Source organism: Hylobates moloch, unplaced genomic scaffold (assembly GCF_009828535.3).
Source record: "Hylobates moloch isolate HMO894 unplaced genomic scaffold, HMol_V3 SCAFFOLD_2, whole genome shotgun sequence".
NCBI lineage: Eukaryota > Metazoa > Chordata > Mammalia > Primates > Hylobatidae > Hylobates > Hylobates moloch.
Window position 1 is genome coordinate 117,432,069 of NW_026652277.1, and position 24,572 is coordinate 117,456,640.

General features: G+C 46.4%; 1 protein-coding gene across 1 annotated transcript; it reads left to right on the forward strand.

Moving 5' to 3' along the window:
* The first annotated feature begins 4,932 nt into the window (after window positions 1-4,932).
* Window positions 4,933-13,697, forward strand: PRDM13 (PR/SET domain 13). The gene is made up of 4 exons (XM_032165058.1): window positions 4,933-5,278; window positions 6,868-6,999; window positions 7,314-7,434; window positions 11,176-13,697. The coding sequence occupies exons 1-4, from the start codon at window positions 5,135-5,137 to the stop codon at window positions 12,909-12,911; spliced, it is 2,133 nt and encodes a 710-aa protein (XP_032020949.1). The 5' UTR covers window positions 4,933-5,134; the 3' UTR covers window positions 12,912-13,697.
* Window positions 13,698-24,572: the final 10,875 nt, after the last annotated feature.

Consider the following 24,572-nt stretch of genomic DNA (forward strand, 5'->3'; position numbering starts at 1 on the left):
TAATAAAAAAATAGCCAAGTACCTGTAGCCTCAGCTAGTCTGGAGGCTGAGATGGGAGGATCGCTTCAGCCCAGGTGGTGGAGGCTGCAGTGAACCATGATGGAGGCTCCAGTGAGCCATGATTACTCCACTGCCCTCCAGCTTTGGTGACAGAGCAGAGGGTTGGGGGAAGCTTTATCACTTCAGCTCAGAAACCCAGCAGCCTCTTCTAGGTGGAGATTTACCATGCTATATATCTACACATAGTCTTAATTATATAAATACATATTATGATTGTGTTTAACATAGCATGTGTATACTTTACACACACATTCATAGGTCAGAAAATACTTTCATTGATTTATTTGGGTGTGAAGACTTCGACATACAAAAAAAAATTTTTGTTTCTTTTGTAACTTTTCCCCTCTCCAATTCGAGTACCAAATTGTTCTTCTTATTGCTCCAAGAGAGGATATGTTATTTAGTGTGGGTGTGGGAGGGTAGAGATAAAAAGAAATGTATCCAGGCTCTTCAAGGAAAAGAAAAAACAGAAGAAAAGGGGGAAATACCGTCTGGGAATCTCAAGAACATCTTTATTTCGCCTTTTAACTCTCCGCCTTTCTGATTAAAGAGTTCAGACCTGCTCCCCCGCCCGCGTTCAATTATTCCCCAGCATCTTTTCTCAGAAGCTGTCACCACCACTTGCGGAACCGCAGCCCCATCGTGAGCCATTAGCCCGGTTGTTTCCCGTTTCGCTTTTCTTTCCTCAGTTTCTCCGTGCAATCTTTATAAATCTCCCCTGGAGGAGGAGTGTCGGAGCGGGTGGAAGTCTGAACACAATGCAACCTGAGAATTTCTGTCACTCTCTGCATATGCTCCTAAGTGCTTTAATCCCAATTAGGGGCGGCTGACACACGGTCCTATTCATTCCCATCAGCTCTTGAATACATTTGCCTAGAAATGAACTTCACAAATAGAGGCGCTCCTAAATGTGCCCAACAGCAAGGAAAATCGAATTGAGTGCGGGCTCATTCGGCAGCGGCCGGCAGAGAAGCCCTGAATGTGGAGGTGCCCCGAGACATTGCAATTCAGCAACACGCTCGCTGACTTTTCTTTGCACCATGTCAACCGAAAGAAGCAAGAAATAAGTTGGAGAACTCCGGTTAAAAGGCAAGTTGAGAGGGATTCTGAATACTTTTATTGAGCCGTTTCCAACGGAGGACTTAAAAAACAACAAAAAAGCCACCACAAAACCCACCAGCGGCGTCCGGGCTGCGTCCTGGCTGCCACTTTGGAGCCTCCCGGCCGCCGCGCATCCACCGGCCATGCAATTAAGGGGAAAATGGCCTCATCGCCGGCGTGTCATCTGGTGGCGTTCCCAGAGCCCATCGCCGCCGCCCTAATTCAGACACCGCCTTAATGTCCCACCCGCGCCACGGGGGCCGCGCAGCTGGTCCGAACTGACCCGCCCGCCCGGCCCGCGCGGACACCCTCGGGGGGTGCAGCCCAGGCCACCTCAGGCCAAAATTCGGCTACTGAAAGCGGGGCTTGCAGGCCTCTCTCTGCTTTCCCTAACCTCCTTCGCCTGGGGTCTCTGACCCCGCGCGGCTCTCTGTATTCCTGGGTTCAGGACTCCTCCGCCCCCAGTTTCGGGATTCCGCGCTGACCTAGGAGGGAGGGGTGTTTGGTGAGTCACCAGCACCAGGGCCTCCAAGGCTGAGCACCCCCAACCCCCGGGACAACTCACTCGGTCCCCTTGGGGACCTGAAACTCAAGGCCTTTGAGCGACGGTGACGAGCAGCCCCGGAGAAGTGTGGTCTGAAAGAAGCCGCTCATCTCAGCCTCAAAGTCTTAAGGGGCTCCTTTCCTCTAGGAGGAGCCGAGTCAGGTCACACGTGCTCGGCGCCGGCCGCATTCCCAGCTCTTCGCTCATTCGCGACTATGCGCCGGGCGGGGCCGCCCCCTAACGCTGCCGGGTTCGAAAGCCGCGCGCGGGTGGGACTTAGCTCTCCGCAGCCTGCCCCTCGGAGGGCGGGCGGCTGCTGGTGAGCATTCCAGCCTCGTTAGGGCAACCTGTTACCGGAGCGGGAGCCTTGCCCGAACGCTTCCACTGTGGGCAGGGAGCAGGACGCCCCTAAACCGCCTTTCCCCGCACCTCGGTGTAGGAGAGATTTCGCTTTAACGGGGCCTCTGGACGCCCATTTCAAGTCGATAAAAAAAAAAAAAAAAAAAGCCGAGTGGAATGTTTTGATTGAGTCTCAACATTGTCTTTGAATAAGGCTGAGACCATGTAATTAATGTGTCTTTTTAATAAGGGACAATACGGCCGTTCAAGCTATTTAATTTCATTTAATTTTCCATCCCATTTGCTGCACAGCCCGCTTTTACTTTTAACACCCAGCCTTTCACGGCCCATCTTGCTCCACTGGGCACATTAGATTGGTTTCACCCTTGCTTTTTAGGGGAGGAAAAATAAAAGAAAACGTGTTCCTTTTCTCCTTTGTGGACAATTTATTTCACTTGGGGAACTTCAACTCTGAGCCACAGGACAGAATAAAACTCGGCGAGCTGGTGTGAATGCCTCTGGCGCAGTCTCTTTCTTCTCGCGGGGCTGGGAACCAACCACAATTGGCTATATTAATAAATAACTTTCCTCACAGTCGGCCTTTACATGGTCCTATTGATAAAATTGTTCGCGTGTCGTTCACGCTTTTTCACTCTTTAAGGAGGGCCGGGGAGGCGCCCCGAACCCAGGCCCAGCGCTCGCCCCTTCCCGCTTGCAGTGCTGGTAATTTAAACTGGGTGTCATCCCGGAGTCGCCAGGCCAGAGGTTAGAGGGACATGTTCATGGCTTCAATTTATTGCCCTGACTCTTCGGAGCCGCTTCCTCTCCTCCTCCCCACCCCCCGGCTTTTGCCATTCATGGGCCGCTGGATCAAAGGCTCCCTCTTCTCCGTTGAGGGCAGTCTTCGCAGCCCTCAGAGGCGCAATTGGAGGCTTCCGAGCAAAAATCAGTGGCAGCTCCCTCAGAAAGTGACCTGGGCATAGTGTGGCTGCACGGTCCCAGAGGCCGCAGTGTGTGGCCCTCCAGACCTTTCAAGCGGCTCTTCTCTGCCTCGGCAGCCATGTATACACAGGCCCTGGAGTTGGCCCGAGGCCAGCCATCCATGTGTCCTCTCACGGTCTGACTTGAGATGCTTAGACTTGAAACCTTTGGCCTGGCCTGGATTTTCCCATTAGGCAAACAACCAGTTTTGGAGCTTCCAGAATGCATGCACTCTACAGATTGTTGTTACAAACCGAAGTGAACCGCGGAGAGGAAGCAAAGTGTTTGTTTGTATCCATCATTCCCATTTTACAGACTAGCAGGCTGAGCCTCCGAAGCAATCCACTAAAGGTTCCCCGAGTCTTGAGTGGGAGAGCACAGGGTGAATGATTCTGAGTGTCCTGGACCTGCCCAGTGTGGTGAACATAGGTTTCGAGTGAGGGGCACCACACGGAGCTTCTTTGAAGACCCTCCTCAGATAAACTGCTGAGTTGCAGGTGTCGCCACCTTGCGTCCTGCCACCCTTGCTAACCACAATCGCTCCAGCACCTTCAGCCGACAAAGCCTCGAGGAGAAGCTAGCATGGGTGCTGCTGAGGGCCCTCCACCCTGTTGTGCAGTGGTTGGGCCTCTGGCGCTAGGCTTGGAAATACACCACAACTCAGGCCTCTCTTGGAAGAACTGCATCGGGCTCGGGTGCTGGCTTCACAGGATTTGGGGAGCTGTGCCCAGAACGAGCAGCACGCGGCAGGTGCCGACAGGAGTCACAAATATCTGATGAACTTGATTACTAGGCTACTATTTGTGAAAATAAATGTCCTCACGCTAATTGGAGGCTTCCCTAAAAGAAAACGGGGAGCTCTCCGGTTTAACTCTGAAGTACAACGTCTTGTTAGTTCACAAAGTAGATGTAAGAAAGAGTTATCCCAAACGCCCACCTCGCCCCTCTTCTCTACAACATTTAACAGATTGCGGTGATTTTCGTTTTTGTTTATTCTGGTTTTTTTTTGTTTAATAGAAAAGTCCAGGTTGTTGGTTTTAGGGGAGTTAGTCCAAGGACCTCTTCCAGGGGACGTGATCAATAACCCACTTGTAGAACTTCTTCCTCTTCAACCCTGGGCCGCGGACCAGGGCACAGGATCCCCATTCGAAACTATTGGTTCTGGGGCTGTTTCCCATTCTCCAGAGAAAGTGCAGGCCGGGGGTGTGCCCGAGAAAAGTGATGAACAGTTGACCTCGCCTTCTCAACTTGGTCTGGAGGCTTCATCATATTTTGGGACGAAATGGGACAGAAGTGAGAAAGCGGTTCTAAATAGACGACTGGCCTGAACCCAATCCCCTGAAATGGTAATATGGTCTTTATTTAAAAAGTGTAGGTATTTTCTGGTGTTTTCCCATCAAGTACCTGCCTAATTTCTGTATGGCACACGCCAGAAATCAATAGAAGTTAACAAGTCCTCCAAACAGTCTCCATCTCTTTGTTTAATCTCCTTTACAATAAAGCCAAGGGGAGAGAATTAAAAATCTTTGAAGTAGACCAAGGCTCAAAGGAATCAGCCAAGTAGACTTAAAGTAGTCACTTATTTCCCAAAACTGGTTTGTCGGGGAACAATAAAAGGAAGTAAAATTTATGGAGAAATTATACAGTGGATTTGTCACTTAAAATATCGTAACTGTCTCGAGGACAATACCCCATGCTGAGGATTAATGGTCCCGCCGGACCTTTGATTCACCAGTGCCTTTTCTTCGCCCTTGACAAATTGGATTTTTAGGAATGGGAAGGTCGCCTGGACCATTGTGTGCTAGCCATTCAGAGGCCTCGATTATGCAGGGGGCTGAGGGAACCACTCCATGTGACCCTCTCGGGTGGGACTCTGCAGCTGCTTCGCAGCGCAACTCTCTCACCAAACTCCGCGCCCTTGCGCTCGCGGTGCCAAAAGGCTCCCGCCCCGATTGAAAAGGCGCAGTGCATGCCCGCTCGCGTCACTCCGCCGGCGGAGGACGCACGTCGGGGAGCGGCTCCCTGGCTAGCGCGCAGCTCCAGCTCTGTCACTCGCGCCCTTCCAAGGACCTGGAGCACCCGAGCGCCTGCCTGGCGGCGGCGGCAACAATGCACGGAGCCGCCAGAGCTCCAGCCACCAGCGTGAGTGCCGACTGCTGCATCCCGGCCGGCTTGCGCCTCGGACCGGTGCCTGGTACCTTCAAGCTGGGCAAGTACCTGTCAGACCGCAGGGAACCCGGGCCTAAGAAAAAGGTATTGACCATTCAGACCTCTGCCCACTGCCGTTCGCCTTTCAGTGCCCTGACCCGGGAAAGGGGTAGGAGAGAAAGTGGAGGAAGGAAGTGATTGAGTCGTTACCTGCTAATTCTGCCGGGTGGAAGGGGACTCCTATTATTCTGAGCAAGTAGCCTCTTTAACTGTGAGAGCTGGACGGGGTCGGGCTGAGAGGAGAGGATGTGGCCGAGAGGCGACAGCCCTGGGTGGGGTGCACTGAGCGCTGTAGGCGCCGGGACCATTCGCAGCTTGTGTTTTCCCCTGCGCTCTCGGGTCTCCTCAGTCAGAAGCCAGAAGCCCACCCCCGCACGCTATCCGCAGCTCTCTCTGCAAAAGCACCCTCTTTCTGGGGGCTCAGGGCATCGAGACCCTTTCTTCCCTTCTGCCCTTCAATATGTTAATTTGAGGCCTAATTTCGCCTTAAAATAATTTAAATTTTTTCCCGAAAAAAAAAAATCTTTGGGAGGCTCTCAGTTCCTAGAACCTCCTCAGTTATATATTTTTTTCCCCTTGCTGATGTCGGCTTGTGGGTTTGGGGCATATGGAGAGAGGATAAGCAAGGTACTGGCTCTGACGCGGGCTCCAAGGGCGAGGGGCGCCCATCCGCGCGGGGCACTGGGTCAGAGCGCCTGCAGCGGGGCTCTGAGAGTCCAGAGTCCCAACTGGGAGGCGCCAGGGCCAAATCACTAGCTTTGACTCCCACACCCCAAACACCGTCGCGACCCCTGATCAGAGAGACTTAAAGCACTCGCCCGCTTTGGGGGCGTCCCAGGAGCCAAAGGTCGGCAAACAGCGACCGGGAAATGAAGGCAGAAGTCTGGGGTAGAAGGAAGGACTTTGGCTTCCTTGGCTTTAGCTTGCCTTGCTTGGAGCTTTCTAGTAAGAAAAAGCTCCGGTGTCCAGCCAGCGGGACTTGCACCTTGCTCCTCCTGCAATCACGCCGCCCCACTACAGTCCAAAGCAGAGTTTGGTGCCCACCGCGCATTCCTCTTTAAACGCGTTTTAATTGCTTTTAAATGGCCTGCCAGCTGCGGGCAAGTTTTCCCCGCTTGGGCTTTGTTCCGAGACTAGCTGCAGGGCTCACAGGCACCTAGGTGCGATGCACACAGAATAGAGGAGGCATAAGATAATTTGTTTGTTTGTTTGTTTGTCGGTGGGGGGGGGGACGCTCTGGGCCCTGGGACTGACCTAGAAATGTCTCTACCGTGATGTGAGGGCTGCTCTCAGAACTGCAAATAGGAGAGCTGGGGTAGGGTGTGGGGGACAACTTGGTACGAGATGTGCCTAAGCACTCAGGGAGGATGTTCTCAACACCCATCCCCCCTCCCCGTCTTGCCGAGGTGGGGCGCAGGGAAGTGGGAGTACTGTTAGCATAGGTAGACTTTCCTCTTTCTCCTTCCCCCAGGCAAGGTCCTAAGGAATTCTCCTCCTCCCAGTAGCGCATAGTGGTCTGGCCAAACCAAAAACAACCACTTTCCTGTGTTGGGTGGGGGTGGAGGATAAACTTTCTGTCTGGGTTGTGGGCCTGGCCAACGTGCGGGGGAGAACGACCACTACTTGTGTTGCAGGTGCGCATGGTGAGAGGGGAGCTGGTGGACGAGTCGGGGGGCTCCCCTCTGGAGTGGATAGGGTTAATCCGGGCAGCCAGAAACTCCCAGGAACAGACTCTGGAAGCTATTGCAGACTTACCCGGAGGACAGGTACTGCGGGCTTCTCTCCACATCCCCCACTCCCCACCGCCAATTCAGTCTACCTAACGGTCCCTGCGGTGGCCAAAAATATTAAGAGCAAAGTGCTTTTAGCTAGACGTCTCATGTAAACGTTTCGACAACCCTATAAGGTAGCTACTATTGTTTTTCCGTTTGAAGGATGAGGGAAGTGAGGTTCAGAGAGCTCCAGTAGCTTCTCGAGGGTCACACAGCATCAGAATCGGGATTTGAACCTTTCTTCTCAGTTGCTTTTTGACTGATTACCCAGGAAATGACATTGAACTGTTCTATTCCTTGCGTCCCAGATCTTCTACCGAGCATTGCGAGACGTCCAGCCAGGGGAGGAGCTGACAGTGTGGTATTCTAACTCCTTGGCTCAGTGGTTCGACATCCCCACCACGGCGACTCCGACTCACGACGAGAAAGGTACCCACTCCAAAAGCGTGGATGGGCAAGAGTCCAGCCCTCCTCCTCCTGTCTTGAAGCGAGTCCCTAGACATAGCTCGACCTATGTAAAATGGAATTCACATTCCCTGTATTTCAAGGCAAAGAGGAGAGAGGTCGCCGCTACCTCCTTAAAATCAACCATAAACGATAACAGTGATAGTAGTAATCTGGCTCACAATGGCAGGGGAAAAAGCAGGCTCTATGAACTTAATGGGGCCATCCTTTTTCTGTTGCATATTCAAAGAGACCATTATTTACTCAATTAAAATAAAAAAAATTAGGCGCGGTAGCTCACACCTGTAATCCCAGCACTTTGGGAGGCCGAGGTAGGAGGATCACTTGAGGCTAGGAGTTCGAGACCAGCCTGGGCAACATAGTGAGACCTCTGTCTCTGCAACAAAAAAATAATTAGCCAGGTGTGGTGGTACATGCCTGTAGTCTTAGCTACTCAGGATGCTGAGGCAAGATGATCACTTGAGCCCAGGAGGTCAAGGCTCCAGTGAGCCGTAATGTTACCACTGCATGCCAGCCTGGGTGATAAGTGAGACCCTGTCTCAAAATAAATAAATAAATAAATAATAAAAAAGGAGCCTTAAGTTGTTGTTACAGTAATTACACCATGAGTTCCACAGAGTATAACTCAAACCTGGAATGCTTTTACAAAGTCCATGGACATTTCTTCTCCACTGGCTTTCCAGGAGAGCAGTGCATTTCTACAGCATTTTAGAAGTATTACGGTACTTACAGCTGGTCAGTTGGCAGGTACTGAGACCCTTCCATTTAAGTGGCATTTATTCATTTCCCCTTGCCTACTTAAATTGAATCTGGGATGTATCCCAGTTTCTTCTCAGATTTATTTGATCCCTTCAAAGCCAAGAGTGGATTTATGCAAATTAAGGTGCAGTAACTAAACAGAAAAACATTTTTAAACCTTGAACATTGAAGAACACTTCCTGTGGAAAGAAGTTTAGGAGGTGCTAGAATAGTTAAGGTCTTGGAGACTTCCTTTTCACACACAAAGCTTCCATGGCTTTTTTTCCTTGACAATTGTCTGTAATTTCTCCTAAAGACACATTTATTATTTAACATCAAAATAATGAATGCCGTGAAATATTCTAACACGCTGTCTTCCTGAATTGCCTGCTCAATCTCATCCCTTTAGAAATAGGTTTAGAGAAATTAATACAAGAATGTGAATTAGGAAACACTTCATGAATAACACAGAATGAAGTTTATTCAAAACAATGAGTCACTGTACTTTAAAGTATCATCGTCCTCTGTAAGTTAATTCTGTTTATTTTGTATGTACAGTATTCAAATTATCCTAAGACAGTTTGTTCCTTGAATCACATTATATTACATTCTGTTGTCAACTTCTTCCAGTAAAAAGAGAAGTATAATAAAAGCCGCATAGCGGAGAACTCTCAAATCTGCCACTATAGAATTTGGCGGGCCACTAACCTTTAGGAGCCAGCCATTTCTACACAGAACACCCTTCCTTAGGTAGTCCCAAATAGTACAAAAGCAACTGGAATAGTGGTCCTTGTGTTTTCCTTTCAGCCAATTGAGCTTATAAACATCATATGGTAACAGATGTCAAAATAAATACCATGTTTTTTTTTTTTCTGGAGGTGAGAAGGCATGGGTGATTTTGAACCCTGACTTCCCCAGCTTGGAGAAGTTTGAACTCTTGACCACCTTAGAGTTACATGAAGAGGAGGCAGTCACTTGTTAAATGTGTTTGATACTCTTGGCATGATTTGGATCTCAGAGTCTGGAGAACATGTCAGTTGGTTAGGATAACTGAAAAAAAGTATACATTAAACGTATGCTGCTTAAAGCTTGGAAAGAGGAAGAAATAAATAGGGATGGCTGCTATTCTCCTAATACTAGCTAACTTCAGTGGGTTTCAATTTCATAGTAAGATGGAGGAAAATACTGCCCCTTCATTTTAAGAAAAAAGCTTATGTGGCTTTGCAGTGAGCTGAGTCATTCTGCGGCAGACTCTGAAAACTCCCTCTTTCAAAAGGGGTGATGAGAGAGAGAAAGGCTCTGAAGTTAGAAGGAAGGTTATTTAAGACAACATACCCACCAAGAGAACCTAGGAGGTCTATTCTCTCTTTTTTTCAAGATTTATTTTACATGAATGTTCAGTACAAGGTAACAGAACATTGAAATGGTTTTATCTAAGACTTCTATAAACAATTAGGATACGGTGTCATAGGCAAATACTCCTCTCCCCATTTTTCTTTTTGCTCTCCTTGGACTCAGTTGGAATGCAGTGCTTATCGCTTGAGTTTTCACAGGCCTTACGGGGTAGGGGTGGGAGCTACTTGTGTTATGCAAACCCAGAAGTTAATATACATAAAGGGAAGAAGATCTGGAATTCTTCCCTATTGTTATTTCTGTAGTAATATTTCAGAAGTTTGAGCTGCTTGTATATGCAGAGGGAGAATTTAACTTTCCTGTTAAATTTTATGAGACTGATGTATATTTTGGATATTTCCTTGCAGTTCAACTTCTTTCTCACAGACATCTTTCCCTTCAGTATTATCAATCAACCACATTTTAAAAGAAACCCAACTGCAAGATCGTTTCTCTCTACAGCAGTAATATGACCCTTTTAAGTGGAAATTAACTTCTAGTATGTGATCAGAATGTCTCATATATGTGTCTCTTGATTGTGTTCACAAACTCGGGCAAAATGAAAAAACTAATGCTAATAATACTAAACACAAAAAAAGATTTGACACCAAACACGTATATAGTGCCTGGTAGAGAATTCTGCACTTATTAAAAGCTGAGTATCTACATTTATTTATCGATCTATATCATTTATATATATTCATATAATAAAAAACTAATATATTTTCTCCAAAGACTTTACTAAGCTTGGATTTGTGCAGCTATCTAGGAGTTAATTAATTACCAAGTGGCAGACAAGACAAGACAATGCAACATCATCCTTCTTAGATTATCATCATCCTTTTTAGAGTATCAGGGCATAAGAATTTTTTCTTTTCTCCCAGCAAATTAAATGGGGTTAAAGAGGAAATAAAGATACAAATAATTTTGAAGAATGGCAAATCATAGTCCCTATGTGGTCCTTCAGTTGGTCACGCTCCAGGAAAACCTCGGGCGAAGTGTTTAAGGCTGGAAGGGGGTGGAATGGGTGGGTAGGAGACACAAAAGACATTGTTCTATGAAAAGGAATGATTACATATGGCCTATACATACAGGATATTGTCTCGCCTGGTAATGAGGCGCTCACGACCATTAGATTGGTCTTTGTTCAGTTTATCCAAACTCCTTGACATACGCCACCTATTCTGCAAACGCCAACAGATGGGCCCAGGCACTGCACAGCCTCAACACTTGATTTAAAGCAACAGCTGCTCTTTGCTCTTACCCGGCCAGCCTGCCTAAGTGCGGCCCTTCCAACGAAGATTTTGCTGGGATGGCTTGGAGAAAGTCTTCGTTGGAAAGGCCCCGTCACCTTTTTTGGCCTCTGAGTAGTCCCAGAGGATGGAGACACTGATAAGGATTGGCCATTTGGGGCTTTTCGGGGTCCTTGATACAGTAGGGCTACCGAAGTTACATTTCACCCACTCCCCATACCGCTAGTCGAAACTTGGGCTTTCCCTTGGGTGCACTGGCGCTTTCTTTCTGTCTCGCTTGTTCGCCTCTCACCGGGTCGCTTTTCCATTCTTTCTTGCCCAGGGGAGGAGCGCTACATCTGCTGGTACTGCTGGAGGACGTTTAGATACCCCAACAGCCTTAAGGCACACCTGCGTTTCCACTGCGTGTTCAGCGGCGGTGGAGGCGGCGCCTTCCTGCACCACGAACACGCGGCTCGCCAAGGCGCCGTCCCAGCGGCTGATGGCCTCGGTCTCTCCCCAAAACCCCCGGCGCCCGATTTCGCCGCGCCTTCCCAGGCAGGAACTTTGCGACCCAACCCCCAGGGCCCGCCACCAGTTCAGGCCTGCGGTGCGCGGGAGGGCATCAAGCGCGAGGCCTCTTCCGCGCCCTCGGCCACCTCGCCGACCCCAGGCAAGTGGGGGCAGCCCAAGAAGGGCAAGGAGCAGCTGGACCGTGCCCTGGACATGAGCGGAGCCGCCCGAGGACAAGGGCACTTCTTCGGCATCGTGGGCGGCTCCTCGGCGGGGGTCGGCAGCCTGGCTTTCTACCCCGGCGTGCGCTCAGCTTTCAAGCCCGCGGGCCTAGCGAGGGCGGCGGCGGCCGCTCACGGCGACCCCTACCGGGAGGAGAGCAGCAGCAAGCAAGGGGCCGGCCTCGCTTTGGGTAGGCTGCTGGGCGGGGGCCGGGCGTGCGGGCGCCCCGGGAGCGGGGAGAACTCGGCGGCGGGCGGCGCGGGTCACCACCATCACCACCACGCGCACCACCACCACCATCCCAAGTGCCTGCTCGCGGGGGATCCGCTGCCGCCGCCGCCGCCGCCGCCGCCTGGCCTGCCCTGCTCTGGGGCCCTGCGCGGCTTGCCTGTGCTCTCCGTCCCCCCGGAAGAGGCGTCCGCCTTCAAGCACGTGGAGCGCGCCCCGCCCGCAGCCGCCGCGCTGCCAGGAGCGCGTTATGCGCAGCTGCCCCCTGCGCCCGGGCTGCCTCTCGAGCGCTGCGCGCTGCCGCCCCTCGACACGGGCGGTCTCAAAGCCTATCCGGGTGGTGAGTGCAGCCACCTGCCCGCAGTCATGCCGGCCTTTACAGTCTACAACGGGGAGCTGCTGTACGGCTCACCGGCCACCACCGCTTATTACCCGCTCAAATTGCACTTCGGCGGGCTGCTGAAGTATCCGGAGTCCATCTCCTACTTCAGCGGGCCCGCAGCGGCCGCCCTAAGCCCCGCCGAGCTGGGCTCGCTGGCCAACATCGACCGAGAGATCGCCATGCACAATCAGCAGCTGTCCGAGATGGCTGCCGGGAAGGGTCGCGGACGCCTGGACTCGGGGACGTTGCCACCGGCCGTCGCGGCGGCAGGAGGCACCGGGGGCGGCGGCAGTGGAGGCAGCGGCGCAGGTAAGCCCAAGACCGGCCACTTGTGCCTCTACTGCGGCAAGCTGTACTCGCGCAAGTATGGGCTCAAGATCCACATGCGGACGCACACGGGCTACAAGCCACTCAAGTGCAAAGTCTGTCTGCGGCCCTTCGGCGACCCCAGCAATCTCAACAAGCACATCCGGCTGCACGCCGAGGGCAACACGCCCTACCGCTGCGAGTTCTGCGGCAAGGTACTTGTGCGCCGCCGGGACCTGGAGCGACATGTCAAGTCCCGCCACCCTGGCCAGAGTCTGCTTGCCAAAGCGGGCGACGGCCCAGGTGCCGAGCCTGGCTATCCCCCGGAGCCTGGGGATCCCAAGAGCGACGACAGCGACGTGGACGTCTGCTTCACAGACGACCAGAGCGACCCCGAGGCTGGGGGCGGCGGGGAGCGCGACTTGTAACGAGTCTTCCCGGGAAGGGGCGGGGCGAGGACAGAGAGGAGTCGAGGGTTTATTCTCGCAGAAGAGGAACTCCTGGTGGTGGGAAGAGTCACCCAATGGACAAAACCATTTTTGTTTTTGAGAGGGCGCCAGATTTGAAACAGTGAGCTGGGACTGAAACTCAGAGCAACAGTTCAGAGTTGGCGTAAATCTGGCCACCTGGACAGCTCGAGGGCGACCAGTACCTCCGCACCCCTGGCCTCTGGACTTCTTGGATGAGCTCACCCTGAACCGCCCAGGCGGTCTGCTCTTGGTGTTCAGAATCACATCAATGCGAACGTCACAGCGCCTTCGAGGGCGCAGATTTTAACTGCCACGTATTTCTAAGTTTTTCTGTGGAGGAAATTGTGCCTTTTGAAACGACGTTTTGTGTGTGTATTTTACATTAGTATTTCATTGCATAGGCAAAACACTAGTCCAATTGGGTAGATGTGACATCCATATACTGGTTTCCGTTTTATCTGTTCTCATGTCAAAGACTACGCCTTGCCCCATTGAGTATATAGTGGTAGCAAGTGTACAAATTGGTCAAGTTGCAATTATTTATGAGAGAATAATGATAAATGTAAAATATCTAAAGCATGAATCTAAGAGCACGCAATATATAATTGTAAAGAAAATATTCTATTTGGTAGAATACAGATGTGGTGTGTGTTGTTTTATAATGACTGCTGTACCGTGGATATAGTATTTTGGTTTTGGTTCCAGATTGTGCAATCTTTAAGAAGAATAAAGATACAAACGAGAGTTTGTTCACTTAGTGATTTCAGCAGATATTTTAAAGAAGTTTAATTTGAAAACAATTTGCGAGGAGACTGCATAATAAAATAAATAATTGGACACTTGAATACTTTGACTATTCATAAAATAATGTTAAGCAGTGTTGTATTATAACAGGGAAATATACCAGTTTCAATATGTGCGTTTCACAGGCTCCCAAACATCAGGCAAAACAATCGTTTCCTAAAACCATTGTTAATCATGCTGAATGTTTTCATGTTTACTGAAAGAAGTTCATGACCTTCAAGAAGAAAAACCCCACATGTTGTCAAAAAAGAGTATGGAACTGTAGAATCACTATTTCTTGTTGTGTTCCATTTTGACAGAACTTTCCTTGGGAAGCAAAAAAGGAAACTTGCTCAGTGTCTTTTATGATTCATATATTTTATTATTAATTCAACAAATACTAAAGGAGGGTCTGTTTTGTTGGAAGTGCTGATCTATTTGCTTTACTCATAAGTTTCTTTTTCCCATGTACTTCTTCCAATGGTCTTCTGCTGTCAGTATTGGTCCCATCTTACAGAAAAGAAAGCGTACTCTAAGGTCACTGGGATGCCTATGATTAGAACAGCAAAATTAGAAGCAATGACTATATTTACTGGTTTTAAAAAAATGCTAGTTAATGGGCAGACATCATAAAGAATATAATTTTGTTGACTAAAATTGGAAAGCACCCATCTTCCTCCCCATATACACTCTGGGGAGGATTTCACTAGAAAGTGGAGGATCAGTTAACCCCTTAGCTAAGGGCAGGTACCTGAAGGGCCCATGTCTGCAGTACTTTTCAGAGATCAGTTTGAAGATTCTGGCGAGTCATCCCCAAGGGTCTGGATGTAACTCCGATAATTTAACTCAGTTAAAAATGCCCTTTATTTTCTGAATCCTGAATGATTTGCAAGTCTTCACCTTGTCTTCCTGTTGGCAACACTGCTTTAGTCACCTGGTGGCTGGCAGGAACATTTTCTGGCATATCACAGCAGGAGGGCATGGATAGGGGAGGGCGTGTGATTCCTATTGGTGATGATCTGCAAGATTTCTTCTATGAGAAAATGTATGCTAGGAATTATAGGTTTTTAGTGTCAGCTGACCAGACAATGTTTCGCTTTGTAAAAGAAAGCTAACAGAGAGAGAGAGAGAGAGAGAGAGAAAGTATCAACACGTAAATATGGTGACAAAGATACTACCATTTATTGAGGACCTATACTGTGCCAGGTTCTTATGCTACTTGCAGCTCTTTCCTTTCCATGGAGGAGGACCATCAGCTTGCCCCACCAGGTTCACAGTTCATCACACAGAACTAGAAGTGAATTCAAACATCTGCCTGCTAAATCGGCTCCAAGAGCCCAGAGCTTCTTGCTGCCTGTTTAGTATTGTGGTCTTGCCCTTTGAAGCAATTATTGCTTCAAACCAAATCGACCACTATAGAAGAATATTGGAAAAGCTTTTCTGAAATCAGAGCATATGAATTCTCAAGGAAAGTGACAAAGGCTGCCCAGATTTGAAACATGGGAAACATTTTATCAGCTATAACAGTATTGCCCCCTTCTCCCGTTTTCTGGCTCAGTACCAACTCCTGTAACTTCTGAAAATAGCTCATAAAAATAAATTAAAAATAAGCCGGTGGCAGTGGCTCATGTCTGTAGTTTCAGCAACTCAGGAGGCTGAGGCAGAAGGCTAGCTTAAGCCCAGGAATTCAAGGCTGCGGTGTGCTATGATCATGCCTGTGAATAACTACTGCAATCCAGCCTGGGCAACATAGTGAGACCCCATCTCAAAAAATAAACCTAAAATTAGTTTGGTTAAAGGATATACATTTAGAATTTAATAAAACAAAGGACCCAATATTCTGTTTCTCCTTTGTTAATTGATATCTTCTAGACGTTGTTAAAATAGATTCCAATACAAAAAAATTGAACAAAGTGTCTCTTAATCAAAAGTCATGTGTAATTCTCCATAGGTTGCCTCAGATAACCCATATATTTGTTCATGTATGTGCATACTATCATACATAATGCCATTATTCGTTTTAATGACAAAGTCATATCAGTGATATACAATCAGGAACAATAACATTGTTTATTTTAAGTGCCTCAGTTGAATTAGTGTTTCTCAGATTATTTCTTTCTGTTTCCTATCCCCTTCTTTCTTCTCCCTGCCACCCACCATTCAACTCCTCTTATCTTGGTAACCACAACTAACTTTGAGGGTTATGCTAATGCCACTGGAAGTTTCTAGGATTCTAACTGAATATTTTGTACCAAATTTTTTTTTTAAAGATAGGAGGCGTATTCATTTTCTTTAGAAGTGAAAGACTCTAGATTGCTTGAACCTAGTTAGTTTGGGCATTAAACTGTTTTGTTAACCTAAATACCTCAGACAGACGTGGGTTCTAGTCCTGCCTCTGTCACTTAGTAGCTTTGCGTCTTGGGCCAGTTTCTCTATTGCCTCAATTTCCTCACTTGTAAAAATAGGGCGAAATAAGCAATAGGATAGTTGTGAACATCGAATGAGTTAACGCAGGCCAGCAGCTTAGATCACACCTGATGCATAGGGAGCTACCAAATGATACATATATTTTTAAAAAACGCTAAAATCTAGCAACTCTTTTGTGTTTTCATTTTGAAGATATCAACCTAAGGAGATAAGGGTTGACGGCCTTGTATAACACTAGCATCTTTTTGCAGAACACTCTCCTCTTGGTTCACTTCTAGCCCCCAACTCGCATCAGCTTCAGTAAATAAAGGCTTTCCATGCTTTTGCTAAGGAGAGACTTCTTCAGACCTCTTCCTTCTCAGGCCATCTTTCCATTTTGAGCTGAGACAAAGGTTCGAATAGTTCATAGAGGCCAGACAACGGTTCAAACAGTTCATGGAGGTCAATTGCGTGGTAAAAAGAATTCTCGTTTGTTTTCACTAATTTTTGAAAAGCTTGGCTGGGCATCGAGGGATGAGCTTAAGCAGAAGAACGCAGTGGAGGTGAGCGCGCGTGCATGTCTTCCTGAGCCGAGCATAAGCTGCAATTCCGCAGGACTCTACTCAGGGGAAAGTATATTTAACGTCTAGATTCTGAGGGAAGGACGGGAGTGGCTAGAACTACCGTTTGGCGGAGTTAAGGAGCAGTGACGACACTGCTGGTGGGGTTCCAGAGCCGAGACGGCGGTGATTGGTTGAGCCTGGTTACTCCGAGCGCTCCCATTGGTGCATTCCTTGGAGCCAGGGTTGCTATTGGTGGCGAGCTGGCCGCGGCGAAAGAACCCCGGGCCGGCCGCTTGGGCTAGTGCGGCGGCGGCCAGGCGGAGCTGGAGGTGAGAGTGCGAGCAGCATCCTGTGGCGCGGCGCTCCCTGGACTGACAGCCTCGCGCTCCCTGGACTCAGAGTCTCGCGCTCCCTGGGAAAAGGGGTTTCTGGGGTCTCGTAGGGGCAGGGGTGCGGGAGTCTCGCCGCGTTTAGGTGGACAGTCCAGGAGTCCTGCTGGAGAGGAGGACCCGGGAAGACCCGCGATGCCGGCAGGAGGACGGGAAAGTTTCAGGCTTAACTGGTCCTTGTGGAAACCGCCCGACCCCGCTGTGGAGGGGAGATGCGGCACCCGCGCGGTGCGCTCTCGCCATCTGCCGCCTTCCCAACCGGAAGAGGGCAGAGGCGCCGGCGCCGTCGCGAGGTCAAGCGTGACCCTTGGCCACCCAGGTGTGAGTTGTGAAGAGGAGGACTCAACAGACGGCTGGGCCAACGTGTTTAGTTCCAGAAGGAGCGTGGCTCTCGCTCTGGGCTCGGCGACCTCCCTACAAAAGATGAAAGGAGGGCTTCTGTCATCTGCGGCTGTAGTTTAATTCAAATTAAGCTGTTGTACCACAGACAACTTGTTAATGCCTTTAGCTTGCAAACCCTCCAAGAGTCCTTCAAAAAGGGACCGAAAGTGGGTGGACTATACGTATGCATGTAACCCCTCTGAAGACACTAACTTTATTTTAAGTACATTTTAATTATTTAAAGTTTGACGTTTCATGTAAATGGCCAATAAAGACGAAATCATGAGTTCATTAAAGAATATAAAAGTCATAGATTTTTTGGTAATTTGAGTTAAACAGATTAAAAGAAATGTTTTCGAGTGAGGAAACTATTAAAAATTAAATAAATATCGAAACATCATGAGCGTTCTCTACTTTTTTTCTATCCGTATATACTTTTGCATAATTTGATATTGCAGGAAATGGCTGCAAATACAAATATTCTATTCTTAATGCTGGTAGTGCAGCAGTTTTCCTGGGAGTTACTTTAAGTAGAGAATGACTTTCGTGGCAAGTTGTATTTTAGTGGGAGACACTTAAATCTAGTGATTTGAGTAGAAAGCCTTAGGTGGAAATGTCTTATGTGACAGGAGATATAGTGAAGATAGATGCAATAGCAGATGGCTTTACATAAGAACATAGCGAAGGTCAAAGATTGTTTTTAATCTTGTTTAAATCCCTGGAAAAAAAAAAGGCAGAGAGATAAGATTCTATACTTGACACTGAGCAGTTGATTCCTGAATTGTCACCTTAAGGGAAATGGAGACGTTACCAGGTCAGATTCAAGCTCTCTTGAGGGCATTGGACTGTAGCACCACACATCTGTGAGCAACAAAATGCTTTCAGGTATGCTGAAAGTCAATCCAATGAGAAACAAGTCAATGTAGGATGTCACATTTTATAAGCTTATTTGTGATTTTTCAGAAAGCAAGAGAAAGAAATGCCTTAGCAACCAAGAGGATGGAGAGAAAAGAAAATACATCAGAGGGTTTATGGGATAGGCTTTCGGAATTATTTAAAGCTAACATGCCGAAATGTGATCTCAGGGTACTGGCGTTGCCATCTATAGGTGTTTGTATATATACTATACCCTACATTGGTTTCTAAATCAATTTGTATATTATTGTATTGAATTAGTAGTTTGAGACTTCATGGCATTTATATGGGCCAATATTCTCATAAAGTGGAAAAAAATAGCTTTGCCTCAAGGTTTCCTTGACAGCACTCATTTAATTAAATCTTTATTATCTCATTTAATCTTTATAACAATCTATTTTATAGATAAGGGAAATGGGGCTTGTTTCAATACCAAGCTAGAAGTATTCCTAAGATTCATTCCTAAGCCTATTGACTCCACTACACAGCCTTATTCTCAACATACTGTTAATGTATGCCCTCTTGTTCTACTAGTTTATTTATTTATTTAGGGCTTTGTTGTTGTTGTTGTTTGTTTTTGAGATGGGTTCTCAGTATGTTGCCTAGGCTGGTATGGAACTCCTGGGCTTGAGCCATCCTCCGGCCTCAGCCTTCTGAGTAGCTGAGATTACAAGCACATGCTACCACACCCTGCCATATGACCTCTTTAAAACGGTGTCACCTGATGAAAGAGGTTTCCAGAAATTCGATCTGAATCCTTTGTAACTAGATCCAGTGAATGTTTTACAGGGTGATGATGAGGTGAACTGAAAGATAAGTGGATCCCCAGGCTTTTTAGCTGGAACCACAGTTAAGTTAGAGACCATCTTTTGCTTGTTATGTATTTGAAGACATTTGAATTCTGGTAAATCCCTGCAAGGCTGTGTCCTATCTAGTCTAGGCTTACTTACTTGGTTTTATTAAACAAGAAGATGTGTATAAGGATAGATTTAAAATGGTCCACCTGTGATCCTGAGGACCCTAGGAAGGAAGGTGTAATAGTTTGATTCTGTTGAGAATTTCGGGACTATGGTGCACTGCCAGAGAATCACCGAATTCCCAAGTCAGTACCTAAAAAAGTTTCCAGTTTCCTAGCATCTCATGGTATTGGAGATCATTTGTGGTGTGGTTTATTCAACGTTCAAACTCTTTTCACATATAGCAGGCTGTATTCCTGGAAATCTGGGCCAGGCAGGGGGCAGAGGTGGGGCTGGGGTGGTCTGAAGCTGCTCTATTGATGACAGAGCTGAGAGTGATCAGAAAGAGGGAAATACAAGGGCAAACTCAAAACAGAATGCTAGGCACATTGTCATAGGAAAAAGTCAGGCTGAGGGAGAATCCCTGCAGACACAAGGTTGCGGAATGGAGCCAAACTTAAATAAGATGATTGAGATGCTCAGGTGAGGTGGTTCATGCCCATAATTCCAGCACTTTGGGAGGCCAAGGCAGAAAGATCACTTTGAGGCCAGGAGTTCAAGACCAACCGTGGCAACATGATGAGACTCCTGTATCTACCAAAAAAAAAAAAAAAAAAAAGTTGGTTTTGCATTCTAAATAAGAAATATACTCACATTTTCAAAGAGCAAAACTGTCTAAATAGGTATCTATCTAGGATTGTTAATCCAATCTCATTTCTGTGCACTTCTGTCAGCTCATAGGTAATCACCACAGGTAGAGGTACCACGAAGCTCACTGGCATGAAATCCTTATATAAGACCTTGATATGGTCTGGCTGTGTTCCAGCCAAATCTCAACTCGAATTGTGTCTCCCAGAATTCCCAAGTGTTGTAGGAGGGCCCCAGGGGGAGGTAATTGAATCATGGGGGCCAGTCTTTCCCGTGCTATTCTCATGATACTGAATAAGTTTCAGGAGAGCTGATGGTTTATCAGGGGTTTCCGCTTTTGCTTCTTCCTCATTTTTTCTCTTGCTGCTGCCATGTAAGAAGTACCTTTTGCCTCCCACCATGATTCTGAGGCTTCCTCAGCCATGTGGAACTGTAAGTCCAATTAAACCTCTTTTTCTTCCCAGTCTCAGGTATCAGCAGCATGAAAATGGACAAATACAGACCGGTACCTAATTCTGTGTTTTATTTCTTAAAGTAGATCCCCCAAATACTATGAATTTCAAAACCAAAAAAATCTTGATCTATACTTGTAATCACTTTAGTTTCTTGTATACGTCTAGTTTTCTTTTTGTAAATACAAATATCCACGAATGAATGTATTTTTATTTTCTTCCCTGTCTTAAATATTTAATATTCACTCTTCTGTATCCTGCTTTTTATTCAAATTAATATACTGTGGAGAAATTTTCCATGATAATTCAAAGAGAGCCTCCTCACTTTTTTTTTCTTTTATTGCTACATAGTACTCTATTGTGTAGATGTAGAAAGACAGATTTAACCAATTCTCCTGTTGATGACCTTTGGGTTGTTTTCAATCTTTTATTACCTTAAAGACACTTCAATGAATAACTTGTGTTAAGTGATTTTGTAGGTGGGGTGCAGGCATGTTTCAGAAGGTGTAACTGCTTTGATTGCAGTGAGGAAAGAGCTATTGAGGACAGTGTCAGAATCAGACCAGCCTCTGGGAGAGGGATGATTGGCTGACTGTTCAACTGGTCCTTCTCTCCATAGTTGGAAAACTCAGTTACCTTTAGCTCTTGATCATACTCTGTACATAGGGAGACAACAATGGGGCCTCCACCCCATTCTTTTGTTCTCTTGGGAATTTGGCAAAGGATCCTTGGGAGGCCTTAGCTATAGAACTGTACTTCTCCAGGCCTAGCAATATAGAAATCCTAATGTTGGGCTCACGTGGGAAAAGAGTATGTTGCATGCACATGCATTTGAACTTTTAGTTTTTTCCTGTGAACACTATCACCAAATTTTGATTTCCCAATGATGCATATTATTTAAAAATACCTTATGTAAAACCATCTTTGGGATTATGATTCAGACTTGCAACTGGATGACTAGAGCCTGAGCCTATGGTAAGTAGCAGGTACTGAGCACAACCCACACCAGCTGTAGAATAGTGACAAGCACTCCAGTAGGGAAACACACAAATGCAAATGAGATGTACTTGGCCATGGAACAAAGATGAAAATGACATTCACTTGTAAATGAGTTTTGTGTGTTTGATGTAAACAGAATGACATATATTTTGCAGGAAGACCTCTATGACCTTCGGACAGTTGTTGAATTCATTACATGTAGCTGCACATGTTTCTGACATTTCATTATTATTAATGTATCTCATGATCTAACAGTCTCTAGGTTTTTAATTTATTTAGAAGCATTTACAATTTTCTGTCCTAGGAGATGATCTTAGAGTTAAGGTGAGATGCTCATCATTGAAAGGTTAAATGCCCTGGAACACAACTTGAATCTGACACTTTGCTCTTGGATAAGGAAACAGCTGATCTGATAGAATTTAAGAGCAAGAGGAAGACGATCAACTTCTCAGCTTTGCCATTTATAGCTAACCATGGTCCCCAGCCTAAGCATTTGCTCAGACATTAGATTTAGATTATTGATATGTGGCTTTGCTTTCTGAGCCTTGTACATCTTTTGACCCCATTTAAAATCTTCTCTTTTCTCTATAGCCTTCCCTGACTGTCCCGGCCCAAAACTTTAATACATACGTTAGACATAGTAGATACTCAACAAATATTTGAGAATTAGTTGATTAAACACTCTTTATTTCTTATTCTGAACATTGATGAAGGACTGAGAGCCCACTACATGCCAGGCACAGCACTGGCTGGGGACATATGGATGATTAAGATGGTCTCAAGCCAGGTGCAGTGACTCACGTCTATAATCCCAGCACTTTGGGAGGCCAAGATGGGCTGATCCCTTGAGCTTAGGAGTGTGAGACCAGCCTGGACAACATGGCAAGACCCCATCTTTATCAAAAATAGAAAAAGTTAGTCAGGCATGGTTGTGTGTGCCTGTGGTGCCAGCTATTCAGGAGGCTGAGGTGGGAGGATTGCTTCAGCCCAGGAGGCAGAGGTCGCACTCTAGCCTGGGTGACAGAGTGAGACCCTGTCTAAAAACAAAACAAAACACAAAACAAAACAAAAGAAAACAGAAAGATTGTCTCAAGCTGCTCATGGTCTAGTGGAGAAGGCAAACATAAGAACAGAAATTGATAACACAATGTGGTGGGTATAGTGATGGAGATGAACACAGAGGAAGGGTACCTCCTTAGAGAGAGAAGAGTGAGGGCAGGGAAGGAATTATATAGGAAAAGTCTTCCTGGAGGATGCAACACCTGAGCTGAGTCTTAAACAAGATGGGTAAGAGTCATCTAGGTCATGGTTAAAAGGAGAAGGAAGGACATTTGCAAGAGACAGAATAGCATGAGCATAGTGAGTGGGGAAGCAGCACGAATGTATATGAGGAATTCCAGGCATTACAGTGTTGCTATGGGGCAGAATGGCAAACAGGCAGTATTGCTGAGCGATGAAGATCCACCTGTGAGGAAGTGTGATGCAGTGGTTAAGAGAGTATGTGGGCTTTGGAGTTCAGTAGAGCTGAGTTTGCATCCTGTCTCTGCATCTTTCTGCCTATGAGAACTTGGTGAAACTACTTAACCTCTATATGCTTCAGTTACTCTGTAAAATGGGAACAACAATGGCATTGTATTTAAAACATTCTTATGAGGGGTAATTGAAGTAATGTTTGCAAAGTGCTTAACTCAGGTAAACATTAAAAGCATGTTGGCCAATTGTTATTGAGAGACTGGAGAGTTGTGGGGGAGGGTGCAAGGGGATGAGGGGACATAAAGGGAGGGACTCTGGAAGGTTTAAGCTGGCGCTAATGGCAGTTTTGCATTGCAAGAGGACTATTTTGGAGACAGGGAGACTAGTTAGAAGGCAGTTACATTCAGCATTTCAGGTGACAGATGATGAGGGATGGTGGTAATAGGGATGGAGAGGAGAGGACAGAGTTAAATATTTAGGAGGTAACGTTGATGGGATTTTGTCACTGTGTGGAGGAATGTGAGAAAGAGTAAGGAGTCTAGCATATTAATGATAAGGCAGTTATAATGTTCTCAGTAGTGTTGCACTGTGTTGATCACTATTGGCAAATGCACTGTAGGTCAAGATGATCTTAGAAGTGTTTGGTTTTGTTGGGAAATAAAACCTTAAGAAATTAAGAGACCAATATATTTGAATGTATAGACAACAAAAGCTTATATTATCTCTCCATACAAACAAAACAAAACTAAACTGAAATAATGATAACACAGCCTAAGAAAAATAATAGCTTTGTCAAGAATAGAAGATAATAGCAATATGTAAATAGTTCATTAAAATTTATGAGAAAGTGTCATGATTCCAATAGATAAATAGCAAATGATAAAAATTAACCATTTTAATTATACTTTCAAATTCTGGCTCTCTAAGGTCAGCCAGCTAGGTTTCATGTTCAAATATCATTGTCAAGTACTTCCTGTGATTTCGTTTGAAAAAAAAAAATCCTGAGGCTGGGTGTGGTGGCTCATGCCTGTAATCCTAGTACTTTGGGAGGCTGAAGCTGGTGGATCACTTGAGGTCAGGAGTTCAAGACCAGCCTGACTAACATGGTAAAACCCTGTCGCTACTAAAAATACAAAAATTAGCCAGGTATGGTGGCTTGTATCTGTAGTCCCAGCTACTTGGGAGGCTGAGGCAGGAGAATCGCTTGAACCTGGAGGCAGAAGTTGCAGTGAGCCAAGATCACACCATTGCATTCCAGCCTAGGTAACAGAGTGAGACTACCTCTCCGAAAAAAAAAAAAAACAACCCCGAATAAGCTTAAAAAAAAATTAACCAAGTTGCCAATAAACAAAGATGTAAACATCCTTATATATAAAAATTTGATAAAAATTTAAGAAAATGCTAGTAATGGTCTGAAATTGATACAAGCACATTTTGCTGATGTCATTAGAACCATTTGTCCAGCAACGTAAAAAGTTGTGCCAGGGGCATATATATACATATATTTTTTGTTTGCTGTGAAATTATAGTACTATGCTCATGGAAGAAAATGTCCTTGAGGCACACTACCCTATTAAAGGATAGTATATCATAATGACTAAGATGTACTTTAAAATATTTCAGCAAAGAAAAAACACTGTTCAAGGAAATCAGA